The 14,666-nt window shown below is 40.0% G+C and overlaps 1 protein-coding gene across 1 annotated transcript in view; it reads left to right on the top strand.

Annotated features, from left to right (window-relative positions):
- The window catches only part of elmod1 (ELMO/CED-12 domain containing 1), a 14,004-nt gene extending 2,921 nt beyond the window's left edge, over positions 1-11,083 (top strand). Inside the window, exons 3-11 of the mRNA XM_072662022.1 lie at positions 23-168; positions 270-298; positions 1,225-1,322; positions 1,512-1,641; positions 1,753-1,886; positions 2,032-2,100; positions 3,883-3,933; positions 5,284-5,417; positions 7,373-11,083. Coding sequence (XP_072518123.1) covers positions 23-168; positions 270-298; positions 1,225-1,322; positions 1,512-1,641; positions 1,753-1,886; positions 2,032-2,100; positions 3,883-3,933; positions 5,284-5,417; positions 7,373-7,548 — 967 coding nt within the window. The 3' untranslated portion in view covers positions 7,549-11,083. The remainder of the gene's footprint in view (positions 1-22; positions 169-269; positions 299-1,224; positions 1,323-1,511; positions 1,642-1,752; positions 1,887-2,031; positions 2,101-3,882; positions 3,934-5,283; positions 5,418-7,372) is intronic.
- Positions 11,084-14,666: the final 3,583 nt, after the last annotated feature.

The raw sequence follows: 14,666 nt of genomic DNA, 5'->3' as shown, positions 1-14,666 counted from the left end.
TGTGTGTGTCTCTCTCTCTCAGAGTGTTGACCCAGTTCCTGGTGTTTCTGTACTGTAAGTGTCTGTGGCGAGGCCTGAAGTTTGTCATCAGGAAGGTGACAGGACGATGTGAGCTACAGCGCATCTGCTACAACAACAAGCCTGGCGCTCGCCGGACCCTCAAGATCGGTACACAGAAAAATCGATCATTTGTAGCAATAGACATGTTAAAGTCGTTGAACCAGATTGTTATTGACAGCAAATTCTGACATTGCCTATCTTTCTCGCAGAGTCATCACTAAAATGTTCTAAAAATGAGGTGAGTGATTGTGCTGCCCACTAAAACATTTAGCTTCATGAAATCACAAACCTATAAACACTCAGCATTCAGCTCATAGTGATTTGCTGCTGTGAGAACAGTTGAGTTTGTCAGCTACTACATGTATAAGCAAGTTAGCATCTATATCTACAGCATACCAATATTACAAATACACTGATCAGCCATAACATTAACACCATTGACAGCTGAAGTGAGAACACTGATTATCTTCATCTATTGTGCTATCTGTCAAGGGGTACATATATTAATCAGCAGTCAGTTCTTAAAGGTAATTTGCTAAAAAATGGTCAAACACTGAATGAGAGCATCTCCAAAACATGAGACAGGTCTTGTGGGGGTTTTCTGGTTTGCAAAGGTCAGTACCTACCAAAAGTAGTCCAAGGAAGGACAAGCTCTGAACTAGAGACTAGCGCTAGAGGGTAATGGGCACCTAAGACGCATTGATGTGATCCATGCCCCACCTCACAACTTACAGGTCTTAATGGATCTGCTGCCAACGTCTTGGTGCCAGAAGCGACAGGATGCTTCGAATGGTCAGATCATGGCGGCACTAGACTGACCCACTCACTGTTAGACAGGTGGTGTTAATGTTATGGCTGATCTGTGTGTTTCTATGAAGAAGATTTGTTATAAGCTTTACTTTACTCAACTTTCCTAAATAACTCCATTATGTCACGTCTCAGTTCAGTGCATTACTTACCTAATTTACCTGTAACTGTTTCTTGTTGTAAAGTTTTTGTCTTCCTCTTTTTTTGTTTTTATCCAAACAGACAGATGGGGGTGGATTAATTGAGTGTTGAGGATTTGCTGAATTGCTTTTGTCTTTCAAAATGTTGACAATATGTTGTCTTAAACATAATGTTTATTATTTGTAATATTTTAACTTTTCTCTCCTGCTTCAACAGCTGCTCCAGTCTGCTGTCAGTGTGCACCCCGATGCTGTTGAAAAGACCATAGATGATATCATGGCTCTGAAAAAAATCAACCCAGACACAAATCCACAGTAAGAAAAGTGCAGCGTTGTGTTCTGACTTGCTGTTGTGTTCCACATAGCAACAGGGTTTCAATCCAACTAATGGAAACACATCTTACTGTATGTGCTTAAAATGTGCTCATCAGGGTACAGTCATCAGACATGAGATGCATCAAATGTGTAAAAAAAAAAACTCTAATAGAAGCCTATTTTCCTTAGGCTCGGCATCTCTCTCCAGGCCAGCCTCTTTCAGATTGTGGGCTACCGGAACCTGGTGCTGGAGGTGGAGAAGCTGCGAAGGGAACCTTATGACTGTGAGAATCCAAAGCATGAGGAGATGCTAATGCAGGTATTCTCACTGACATATGCTGTTACCTTACACCACCGAAACCTTAGTGAAAAACAAATCATGGGGAATATTACAATAAGTTGACCGTTTATTAATATCTCTCTGTTCCAGCTGTGGAAGGCACTCCGTCCTGAGTCTGTCCTCACTGGACGCATCTCAAAGCAGTGGTGTGAGATTGGTTTCCAAGGCAGTGATCCCAAAACTGACTTCAGGGGCATGGGTCTGCTGGGTCTGCACAACTTACTGTAAGTTTCTGTAATGTATTTGTAATGTCTTCTCCACTCCCATGCGCAGCAAGCGCAGAAATATGTTGGACTTTATCTGAGCTGGCACCACTGGAATTAGTGTATCATTTTAAAGCTGATTCCCCTATTTCCTTTGCTGTAATAGGTATTTTGCAGAACACGACAAAGCCACTGCTCTTCAGGTTCTTCATGACTCTCTGCAGCCCAAGCACAGGTCAGATGCTCTACAACTTTTTTCTTTCAGCTACTGATACTGCGTCTCTTCTTTTAATGATACATAATCTAATATTAACTCATATCTCTTATCTTTTATTGCAAGTGGAGTTGAACAGCAGATGGTATTAATAGAGGTAGTACACAATAAAAATGTATCCCCCCAAAAAATTTGAGGCTATTGTTAACGCCACTGAAATACCAAAGAAGCAAATTGTGGACACCAGTCATGTCTAATTTTTACTTTAAGGCTAGACTGTTGTAGAACTGTAGAACACAAACGGCATTATACCACAGTTAGTTCAGTCCTCGTAGTATGTGTGATTGACTGAGAGGTATGCTGTGAATGCCAATACTTCCTGATTAAAATTAGAAATAGAAACACACTTTACAACCAAAATCTTTCCATTACAAATAGCAATGCTCTCTGTAAGCTCTCAGCAACATAGAGCTGTATTTGTGGGAAGTCTCATTCCTGTTTTTAAATAGTACATCTACCACCCAGTACCCCCATCAACCCCCAGTGGGTATCTCGCCCTCTCAGCATGCTTGAAAAATCCATGTTACAGAGTCCATAACGAGTGCGTTGAGGCGGGGCTTAGAAAGGAGCGAGGACACATCTTATCCCCTCTGAATTTAAATGGCAACACTTTATCAAGATAAAAAGTAATGATCAGTAATAATCTTTCGATAAATTTTAATCTGGCATATGTCAGCTGCGTGCCAGGTTTGGATAAAATATTTTTTGTTTGATAAATCACTTGTTTTAATAAAGTGTGTGTGTATATATATATATATATATATATATATATATATATATATATATATATATATGAGAGAGAGAGAGAGAGAGAGAGAGTTTACTTGCAATTAACTAACAACACAGTCTTTTACTGTGTTTTGATGAAGTAGTTATATGGTGAAACTAATCTATAGGATAAGACACAGTTATTTTATCCAATTTTTCTTTGCTGATGTAAGAGAATTTTCTTGTGAATCCGTTTTTATATGTTTGTAACACGTCTCACAGTTTAATAACCTTTTTTTATCCAAATACAGAACACATACAGTCAAAGAATGGGATTATGCATCACATTAAGCTCATTTAAACATTTATTATTTTACAACTAACAAAATAGCTGTACAGCTTGTAGCTTTAGATTCACTCCCAGTCTGAGTATTCATTCACTTTCTTTTCAGGCATAACAGAAGTCTTCCTCACCTGTTTTCTTTTAGACATTATCCATACCTATCACATTCTTTCACAGCAGTGTGACTGTCGAGACATTACGTATCGGTGTCTGTGGAAGAGATTCAGCCGTTCACACATTTAGCATGCTTTTCTCACCACACATCACGCATATCAACACGTTCTTTTTCTTTTTTTCTCGTTTATTTCTTGTCATCACTTTGTCATGTGCAGGACCATTTCCAAAGAGGATGCCAGGTACTCCATCTTTTCTCTCTCAGTAAGAACTCCATTTTATAATTTTGCATTAATCTAATCGCTGTATTTCTTTCCCTTTATCTCTTAATCTTCAATCTCACCTCACCCTATACACAAGGCATTATGCTCCATTAACGTAACATTGGTCAGTAGCTGTGAATGCTTTCTCCTTTCTCCTGTCTCATTCTTCTGTTAAGTATGTCTGTCTATGTCACATCCGGCATGTTTTTCTTCTCTGTATATATATATTAAATAGATTCTGATCAGTGTCCGAAAAGCTGTTGAAGGACATGGCTGTATAAACACACTTAAGATAATGTGTTTGTTCGCCCACAGTAAGATGAGCAAAGCAGATTGGGAAAAGAAGAAATTTGACAAAGCGATTGGGTAAGTTCTACAGACCCATCGCAAATGCACACACTGCAGAAAAAATTATCCGAAATTCAGTCAACGTATGAGTATTTCTCATTGTTAGTTTGTTGATAGTTTTATCATTTTATTTAGCGATCTGCCGTAGAATGGAAAACTGCATTTACCTTGCCGTAGTTCAGTAACTGTGAACCTCAAAAACTGTTGTGTCCTCATTAAAAAAACATCCAGCCTAATCAAACTAGAGGTGTAAAATGAGTCAATTCCAGAACTGTTCTGTTAAAAAACCCTCAAAATGTACATGAACCCACTTGCAAAACGTGACACCGGCTCCAGGAGAATGTGGTATTACTGAAGAGCAGCACGACAATTCCAGACTCTGCTAGTTATGAATACAGAATACAGGTTGCTATACGAACCAGGCCTCGTGACCATGGCTTTTTCCTGTGTCAGTGTTTATAGAAGGTGAACTCAGAATCATTGTGTGATGAAGTGAAAGCCTGTGCTACTCTAAATTTCTAGCTGACTAGACCGCCGTCACAGTGCTGTACTCTTGCCTTCAGATCCCACTAATCTAATTGTATGAAAGTTTTCTTTTACTCAGAATTTATGCATATGGTTGTTTAATAGTGTTTAATACTAATTCTATTCATTTTATACCTAAAATGAATCGTAACCCCTGTATTGTATCACCGGGTTTGTGCCAATACACAGTCTGTTTGCACATCAAACAACAATAAATGCTTTATTTGTCACATTTAACTCCTTAATAAAATGTGTAGAAATAGAATTGAAATCTTTGATGGTGATTTCACTTGCAAAGACATCTTTTAGTCCTACAATTCTCCTTCTTCACAGCACAATAGCAGTAGTCCAGGCTCATGCCTGTGTTACAGCTCTGGTTTGGTGTAAATCCTGCAGTCTGCTCAGTAGCCATTAGCGGCCGGCTGTGTGGTGGGAAGAAGGCTGTCAGGATGGCTGTGTGTCTCCACACTCCAGGCTTTGTGTGAGGATTTAAAACAGGGCACTGCTGCACGAGCCTGACATCAGCTTTCAGCATGCATTAGCACTGATGTGCACCATGGAGGCTGTGTATCACGCATCCATAAGCGCGCACATACACACACGCTCACACATGTACACACATACACTGCAGTCACAAACAGACTACAGCACACAAAGGGACAAATGGAGGCAAAATGGACCACACACAGCAAGGGCACAGTCATTAGCCATGTGGCCATTTCATTTATTTATATATTTGTCTACGTCAAACGCATCTGGTTCTCAGCACTAGGAAACTAGAAGATGCTGGTCTTTGGTGCTTACTATGCCTGAAGGTACTGAGCTCAGTTTGTTGTGCTGCAGATACTCCTTCGCCATCGTTGGAATCAACATCACAGACCTGGCCTACTCTCTGCTGGTGAGCGGAGCGCTGAAAACTCATCTGTACAACGTGGCTCCAGAGATGCCCAGCTTGGTGCACTTCCAGCAGACCTTCTGTACGTCTGAACTGTTTTTTTTTCCCTCATAATTTGTTATACTTGAAGACATGTGTCATGGCACACAGTACAAACTTCAGTATTTAGTTTGTTGTATATTAAGTTTATTTCTAGAAATCGGACAATAACACAAGAAACTTTTGTGTGTATTGCTAAGACAAGTAAATAGACCGGTTCTTTTTATTACTTTTAAATTTAATAAAGAATAGAAGAACAGAAGAATACATCCAACTGACATAAGTTGGAAAGGCTAAAAAACACTCCTTAGCCCATGATTTGATTTATGACAGGATTTAAATCGTAACCGTATCTATTAGCTGCACAACCATCTAATGAGAGGATTGAGGATTGTGGCACATGACAAACATGCTGGAGTTGCTTATCGGTGATTGTTTGCAAGATGTGGTGTTCAACCAATGTGTGGTTAGTGGGTTAGTGTAGCTACTACCTGCCAGTGAGCTACCAAACTGCTGCGCTACACCATAAGAAGAATTCCAATGCTCTGGATAAGAGTGTTATTTTCACACTAGCATTTTGTCCGGACCCAAGAGCTTTTGCTTAGAAAGTTCGGTGTGTTGAGTCAAGTGTGAAAGCTGTTTTCGAGCCTGGACGTGCCCCAACCTATCTCTAAAATCGATGGTCTGGGGTTTGCTTAGGCAGACTCTGGTGCTGGAAGCTATTTGCTCCTGGCATTGCATGTGGGGTTGTGTGATTGGTTCTTCTTGTCATGTGAACCCCTTCTCAAACAAGCCCATAATTGGTCCTGGGTACGAACTTATGTTTTCAGGAGAAGTATAAAAACCAATGTAACCAATGCAGTTGTTTTAGATACCATCATTAATAATGTCTGTTCTCTAAAATGCATATCGCCATGCTTTTGATGCATTGTTACTAAGGCTAATTGACCTCTCCTTTAAGCTAATACCGAATTACTAAAGTGTGTAGGTATTACTTTGATATGTACATTACTTGTCAGTAGACAGTGATTCACTAGCGTCAAATTAGAGCCTTAGAAACGTTTAGAACAGTGCTTTTATTTGCAGAGTTTAATTTGTTGGCTATGGATTCTGCTTTTAGGCCTTATTTTCAAGGAATAGGATAGATTCTCTTTTAGAATGAGGCTAAAACATATTTTCCAAATACTCAATATACACCCCAAAAGCTGCATAGATCAGGTGTTTTACAAATATTAATACGGCAAGTTTTACATTTGCTCATTCATGTCGTAGGAAAGTCAGGGTAATGTGTAACTTCTTGTGGCAGCTTCAGAACAGGGGTGCACAATTCTGGTCCTGGAGGGCCGGATTTTTGCAGTTTTGTCCTTTCCTGTTTAAGTGCACCTGATTTAACCATTAATTGCCAAGTTTTGTAGGTCTGTAAGAGCAGAGAAATCAGCAAACTGAGCCTACCGGCCCTGCTTTAGAACATCACAGACAGATAAAGCAAGATACATGTAATCTCAGTTAGGCCGTAGTACAGTATTGTTCTGATGGTTTGTGGGATATTATTACAGTAATGGTTTGGTAATATGTTATAAAATCTATCCTATCAGTTGTGCTGATTTGCCTGTGTGACTTGTCAGCTTTTGGATCAGTGTTAAAAAAAAAACCCTGAAACCCAACAATGTCATATTTTCTACTTGGTCTAGAGTAGGGGATATAAGTACATCCTGAATCCTGGATCAGTACTGCATTTGTGTGTAACCTTTATTTCTATACTTATACATTATACATTAAGGTGCAGTTGTCTAGTTTCTCTCCGGTATGCTCTTCCAGAGTTCAATAAACACATAATTAAATATCAGTTTGAAATATCAGTCAAATCATGTGTCCAGGAGCTATTAATATGCTAACCGTCTGCAGAATAACAGTATAATCCTGAAATCATGCCTGGTCATTAATTTCCTTGTTAAACTCACACTAAGTTAACGTACTGTATTTCTGCTCCTTCTGCAGGTTATCTGATGCAGGAGTTCCACAGGTTCTGGATCGAGGAGGACCCGAGTGACATCATGGAGTTCAACCGTGTGCGCACCAAGTTCCACAAGCGCATCCTGAAGCAGCTGAAGAACCCAGACATGGCACTGTGTCCTCATTTCACTGCCTCTGACCTTCACCTGGTCAACCTGTAGCTGCCCATTTAATCCTTGACCCCATCAACCTGTAGCTGTCCATCTACCCCTTAAACCCTGAATCATTTCACCACTCTTGAGCTTTTGTCTTAGCTTCTTCTCATCACTGCCAACTGTGTGGAGTCTCTATCTCCCCCCCTCTTCCACACGCAATGACAAGCATACACACACTCAACGACAGTATTCATGTCTGAACAGCCCCCCTCTCACACACCTGCCCAGATGTGTAGTTAGCTCAGATCACCAGCACTGAAGACCATGGTGATTGTAATAGTGCACCACTGCACCATAGTATAGAGAAGTCACTGGGTTCTTTAGCACTGACCAACATCAACAGCACTGATTGTAAGGTATATTGCCGATAGTCAGCAAGATTTAGTTTAACGTGTCTCGCTGCGTCAATCAGAGATATTCAGCATCCCTCGTAGATGGCACAGCTCCCTATCTACCAGTAGGTGGAGCTGTTAGTCCATGTACAACGAGCCATTAGAAAATACATGTGTTCACAGAGACAGTAGGAATGGCTCGCATTGATCTTAAATGCATTTAGAGATAAGTGGTCTTTATCACATAGACTAACTGTAGCAGCAGTATTTCAGCAGCACAGAACATTTTAGAAGAAATGAGACATACGACATATGGGAACAAAGCATGCCTGTTTAGGCTAAATGGAATAGAAAAGTCTTTTCAGCTGTTAATAATATGACCATTCACTCGTAAGTCACCACCATCTGTAATTTTCACTTTCTTCTGTCAGATATAAAGCAGAAAACGTTTTGTTGTCAAGAAGTGGAGCTTAAAATCATCATATTTACTTGCCAAAATGGTTAAAAAATTGTGAGCATTTTAGTGAATGTGATGCACAACTCATGATTGTTTTGAACACTACGTGTGTTTTGGTGTTAACGTAAAAAAAAAAAAAATCATTGAATGTTACTTTTTTATTTTTTTTGGAGCCACCAAAGCAATAAGCAGAAGTCTGAAACACTGTATAGTTTTCTTTGCACAGCTGGTGCCTGTCATACTTAGTCTTACAGTGCATCCCAATTGCATAATAGCTACTTACTAATACTTACTAGTTTTTGAGCACAAAGTATGTAGTGTAGATAAAGGTGTTAAAGTTATCCAAGATACTTAGAGCTAGGTTTTTGAGTGTAGTTATAATGGACACTGCTGTCCCACAGTGCAGTGCGAAACGGAAAGGGAGAAGCTGTTCACATCTGGAACAATTAGTAGAAGATGGCAGATGATGCAAGTGCAGCAGCAACTGCGGCTGGCGAACTTGCAGAAACATATGTTGGTATAGCAATGCTTCATCACTTCCTGTTAGTACAGAACTAACAGGATTTATGCATAATACATAATAATGCATAATGCAGGTATTTTCTTACTATTCAGATTAGTTCAGATTAGTGTATAGTATATACTGTATAGTATTAGTAGTATGTACTATGCAATTGAGATGCAGCCGTAGTTATTTGGACACTTGTAAGCAGTAGTCAGCACTAAAGCCCATTTCACACCGGACGCGACAGACGCAGTTTCTGTTTGCCTTGCGTAGGAATACACGCGTCACATGGCCTTACTGTTCATGTATCGCTCTAATAAGCTTCACGTAGGCTCAGTTTGAGCATAGCTTTTTAATGAGCTGTTAGCAGACCTTTTTGCCATTTGCATGTTTGCATTTTGTTAGCTAGTGCTAGCTGTAGCTGGTTTGTTTACAATGTTGTTATAATATATAATTAAATATAATTAATATAATTATATAATTAAATATAATTAATATAATAAAACGTAATTTCCGCTCCAGTAACGTTAGCTTCAGAAACAGGTGTTTGGTAACATGTTTATTGGCCTATATTGTACATTTAGCATCCAGAGAGCACTCTGCCATGTAACGTGTGTTATTCAGATAGGCTGCGGTAGGCTGCTGGCTCGTGTGCGCTGGGCAAAGAGGGTGAGGTACTGAGAGGGCGCTGTTTTTGAAACTCAGCGATTTCCACCCAATATAATTAGATGTTTGTCTTTATTTAAAAAATAATGAGAACAAAACTGCAGTCCAGTTACAGTACAGTGCAAATGTCTTAAGTCCGCACTGTATAAAACATTTGTCTCGACAGTAAGCTTGTAAACATTAAATTGCCCTTATTAAGCCGTATCATGCCGAAAACTGGTAGTGCTAGCGAGCTAGCTAACTAACTGACTGCCCTTTGCTAGCTAGCTACTTTATTAAGTCCTTACTTGACCTGAAGAGATCTAGCTAGTGTTTTGCTAAGACAATCTTATAACGTTACGACGCAATCTATCAAATAAGGTGTTAACTAGAAACTATACTACAGTATACTGCATTTTGCCTTGTTGCCTCAGTTTGCGCTGAGGTGCTGCCTGTCGAGTTCTGCTACTCGCCGATTTGTGATAGCTAGCTACTTCGCTGACCCACAATTTGGGGGCTTTCAATGTATTTTTCATGATCATTTAATGTCTTCATGTATTTTTCATAATAAATATTTTTTTCCGGGTGCATTATACAAGAGGAGCTTACTGCTATTGTTTGCTTGAGTGTTACAAAATTGTAAATTGCTGTTCAATTTTTAAAAATCAGCTCAATTAACAGCTAGCAAACTTATATTTATTTATTAAGTGATTTAGGCTACCCAAATATCCTTCCTATACTTCTGTTAGGAGCTTTTTGAATAATATAGAAGGGTACTGCTCGCGTCCGGTGTGAAATAGGCTTACGCATCTGCGCCGCTTTTTTTAGTGATTTGGTTTTACTTGCACTTTTGCTTGTAAGAACATTTCATAGATTGTGCTTTCTTACTACATGTGCACGCCCAGTTTCCATGCTGCCCCTGTGCCCCTGTTCTCTTTCCAGACCCTTTAACTTTCTGGACGGTCACAGGGTTTGCATGGTGACTTTTTGCCTGTGAGCTTTCCGTTGTTTGTGTTTCCTTTTATTAAGCAATGCTTTAACTGCTCTACTCTAATGGACGTTTTGTCAGAATGTTACTCACTGTTCATTTCAGTGCACTGCGATGTTGTTAACTAATGTAAGTTACTTCTACTGTGAATGCCTTTGCTTTTAGCAGTGTTGGGCCTTTTATTTAGTTTTCAGGTATCAGTGGGCTCTGTGGTGGTCTCTGTTTTTGAACTACAATCAATAAGCTACAATCAACTGTGATAAATACTGACCATCTGTAAGGCTTTAAAACCGTGTTAATGGTACCTATATATTGGATTTAGAAGCACTTGCTGTATATACTGCTTAAGAGATCATTTAGATTTTACAATGATATAAAACCTCATGTGCATGGCTAAATCCATGATGTAACTTAACTGTGTGTGGGTGTGTGTCTTTCTATCTCTCTCTTTCCCTCTATCTGTTTTTCTATCCAACTTTGGATCAGTAGAGAGGGCTCTCTAGTTTCCTGCGGCTTATGTGATGTTTGATTGAATCACTTGCGCTGTGTGGAAGGGGTGCTTTTTAAAACCATCATCAAAGCTCAGTGTAATAAAGAGACCATAAGGAAAGACATTTAGCACATTTCTGATTGTGTCACGTAGACTTTCACAGGTACACACCTGACTGGTACTCCCAAAAAAAAAAGAAAGAAAAAAGGGCGTAAAAAGTAGAGAACTTAGTGTAAGTGTGACAGACAAAGTGGTGGAGCTGTTGAAGTGCTGTCACTTCAGAGTAAAATCTACTTCAGTACAAGAACTCTTTCAGAAACTGCTCAAGGAAAAGGCATAGAGTCAAAGCACTTCCACTGACAGTCAGGGCGAGGTTATTTTCTATACTTAAAAATAGATTAGGAAGCGGGATATGCTACATTAATTCTAAACCAACTGCAAGTAGATGCAGTACACTGCACAGATTAATGAACAGGATGTAGGCTTGTTTACATGCAGTGCATTAGTTGGAAATGGGGAAACGTAAGTTGAAACACGACTTCTAAAGTGGCTATAAAATAAAACGTTTAAAACTACAGTACAGTCATTTAAAGCCATCCAAATGAAAAGCTCTTGTATGCATCCATTAATTAACCTATGCATTTAGATTAAAAAGGAAAAATGCCCAAATGTTTCCAAATGCATTCAGCTTCTTTAAGATGCACCCTTTGCTGACACGGATGTGCAAATGCACACACACAAAGCTTGTAGAACCCTGTAGAACAGTATTGCCAATAAAATGGGACTCTGGAGCAGATAAGCATTTACCTAATGGCACCATTTCTAATGCCAGGTGTGGGCTAAAGGGGTATAAAGGCCCCCAGCATTGAGCTGTAGAGCAGTGGAACTGTGTCCTCTGAAATGATGGTGGTGCTACATTCAGTACTTTTGGAATGAGTTGGGGAATTGGGGACGAGGTGGGGTGGTCATCATCCAATACCATTACCTCACTAATGCTCTTGTTGCTGAATGCAATCAAATCTTCACAGCAGTGCTTCAAAATCTAGTAGAAAGCCTTTATTCACTGGGCAGTAGAGACAGTTACTCCAACAAAAGCAGGTTAAACTCTTTTTAATAGCTTTGAAGGCTGGAGCATGTGTAGCAGGTGTCCCAAAACTTTTGTCCAAATTGTCCATGGTTAACTTTGAACAAACAAACAAAAGCACTGTCTATCAGTAACTATTTGAATTGCTTGATTATGTGTGACTTTCAGATCAAATGGAAATCTATTCTATTGTTTTGTCAAAAACAGGAACCTCTTGTGACTGAAGGACCACATTTAATGAGATGAGATTAAAGCTAATTAATTGGTGTTAATGATAAATCACAGTAATCTGTCAATTTCAATCACAGTAGACACACTACAGTGAAATGACAGTAATTAATGACCCTTTGTACAGTGAGTACTGAACGGCTGCAGCTCAAAATAATATGGACAGAAGTCACAATCTACAGACACTTTCGATGAACTATCTAATCAGCTGATTATATGGCAGCAGGGCAATGCAAAAGAGCAGCTTCAGGTAATGTTCACAGTAACCATCAGAACAGTGACAAATATGATCTCAGTGTGATTGAGTCTTGAGTGTGGTGAGATAGATAGTGTTGGTGCCAGACAGACTAGTTCATAGTGTTCTTATGACCAGTGATCTGCTGGGGTTTTCAGCACAACTGTCTCTAGAGGTTCCTCAGAATGGTGTAATAAAGAAAGTCCTGCCGACTAAAACACCTTGATGAGAGAGGTCAACCGAGGATGGTCAGACTGGTTGGAGCTGACGGAAAGGCAACAGTAACTCACATAACCACTCTGTACAACTGTGGTGAGCAGAACAGCATCTCAGGATGCACAACACCTCCAACCTTGAGGGTGATGGGTGAGGTTTATGATTCTGCTACTGTGGGCACAGGCTCACCAAACCTTAACAATATAACCCGGTCTGATGAATCCGACATTTTTTCGAGGCTCACAGACAGTAGGGTTAGAATTTGAACAGAGCATGAACATCTGAAGCATGGACCCAACCTGCCTTGTGTCAACTGTCCAGGCTGGTGGAGGTGATGTAAGGGTGTAGGGAATGCTTTCTGGGTACATTTTGGGCCTGTTATCACACATCAATCTTTATTTGTCACAGCCTCGTCGAGTGTTGTTGCTGATCGTGCGCATCCCTTTATGACCGTACTTAGTATGTACACATTTTCTAAGCGCTACTTCCAGCATGATAATGCGCCATGAACATGATAACAACTTCAGTATTCCTCAGTGGCCTTCCCAGTCACCAGATATGCATCCAATTGCACACCTTTAGGATGTGGTAGAGCAGCAGAATGAAAGTGCTCCTGAACATAAAATTTGCAGCAATTGAGTGACAAAGTCTTGTCAACATGGCCGAGAACATCAGTAGAACGTTTCCAACATCTTGTGGAATTCATGCCACAAAGTAGAGCTGGGCAATATGGTGCTATTTTATCGTATCGCTATAAATGTTATTAACGTGATACACGATACGTGCTTTTCTAATGTCGAGGACATTGTTGCTGCTTTATAAACACTGATCAGCTGCAGATTTCTTTACAGACAGTGTAATTAGACTGGTTTCAATGGATGAAGATCAGTAGCTGTTAAATAAAAATGGGAGAGTCTCTGAATAGTAGTTGTATGTATTTAGTCTGTAATTAAATGCATTGTGATAAATATTGTGATAAGTATCGTCTTTCAATATCAAGATATAGTATTTTCATCATATCGCCCAGCTTTACTACAAAGTACTTGAAGTGTTAGTTTACTTTGCTTGGTTGTGGTATTTGCACCTTCTTGCACTGTTTTTTTAAACCAATATCTTACACAAGGGGGCAGCGTTGCTTCTTAAATATTTCACATTGAACGTAATTGCTATTTCCACACTACAGAGGACACATTCCTTACTTTTCAGTGGCTCTTTCACTTAGAAACTTGTTCAGATTTTCTAGTCCAACTGGAAACTGGAATATTCTGAACACTTGCCCTGCTCACTTCCCTGTCAGTGCTCTGGCTTTCAATCTGCAATGTACACTATCTTACTATCAATGCATATGGATTAGTGGCCTGACAGGAATGTTATATCTGGCTATCTCTGTATCTCTTATTCGTTCAGTCAAGCAGCCAGTCTAGACAGAGATGCTCTAATGCCACCTGACAGCTGATCTGACATCAGACACAGTCTGTCACACGCACTGTCCCGCTTTTCAACACGTGTGCCTTATTGTGGTGTGGGCCAATGACAGTGCTTAGCATAATGTCCAAACATTTCATGACAGGGGTGTCAGGAAGCATTAAGTGGGCTTAAAGCATGACAAGAAAGCTGAAGAAATTACTACGCAGCAGACACAGAGCCATCTCTCTATTAACCGAATACCAATTACACACAATAAATCATTCAAATGCCTCCTGTAGCTTCATCCAGGGGTGTAGTCTAGCTTGTATAATCCACACACCAGTGACTGAATGCGACCTAGCTGGAGTAAATGGATGAAAATAGCCCATCGCTCAGGGCTGCACTGCATCCGCCCAGCCCCCTCTGCGAACGCCTGCCATTTTGAGGCTGCAGGAGGTGGACCAGAGGGCCTGCTGCAGCCCCACAGCTTGATGTAGATGGTGAGCAATGGGCATGGCATGATGAAAGACAAGCTGG

Source organism: Salminus brasiliensis, chromosome 18 (genome assembly GCF_030463535.1).
Source record: "Salminus brasiliensis chromosome 18, fSalBra1.hap2, whole genome shotgun sequence".
NCBI classification, from domain to species: domain Eukaryota; kingdom Metazoa; phylum Chordata; class Actinopteri; order Characiformes; family Bryconidae; genus Salminus; species Salminus brasiliensis.
The sequence above is the reverse complement of the archived record's forward strand: the minus strand, read 5'-3'. Positions and strand labels throughout refer to the sequence as shown.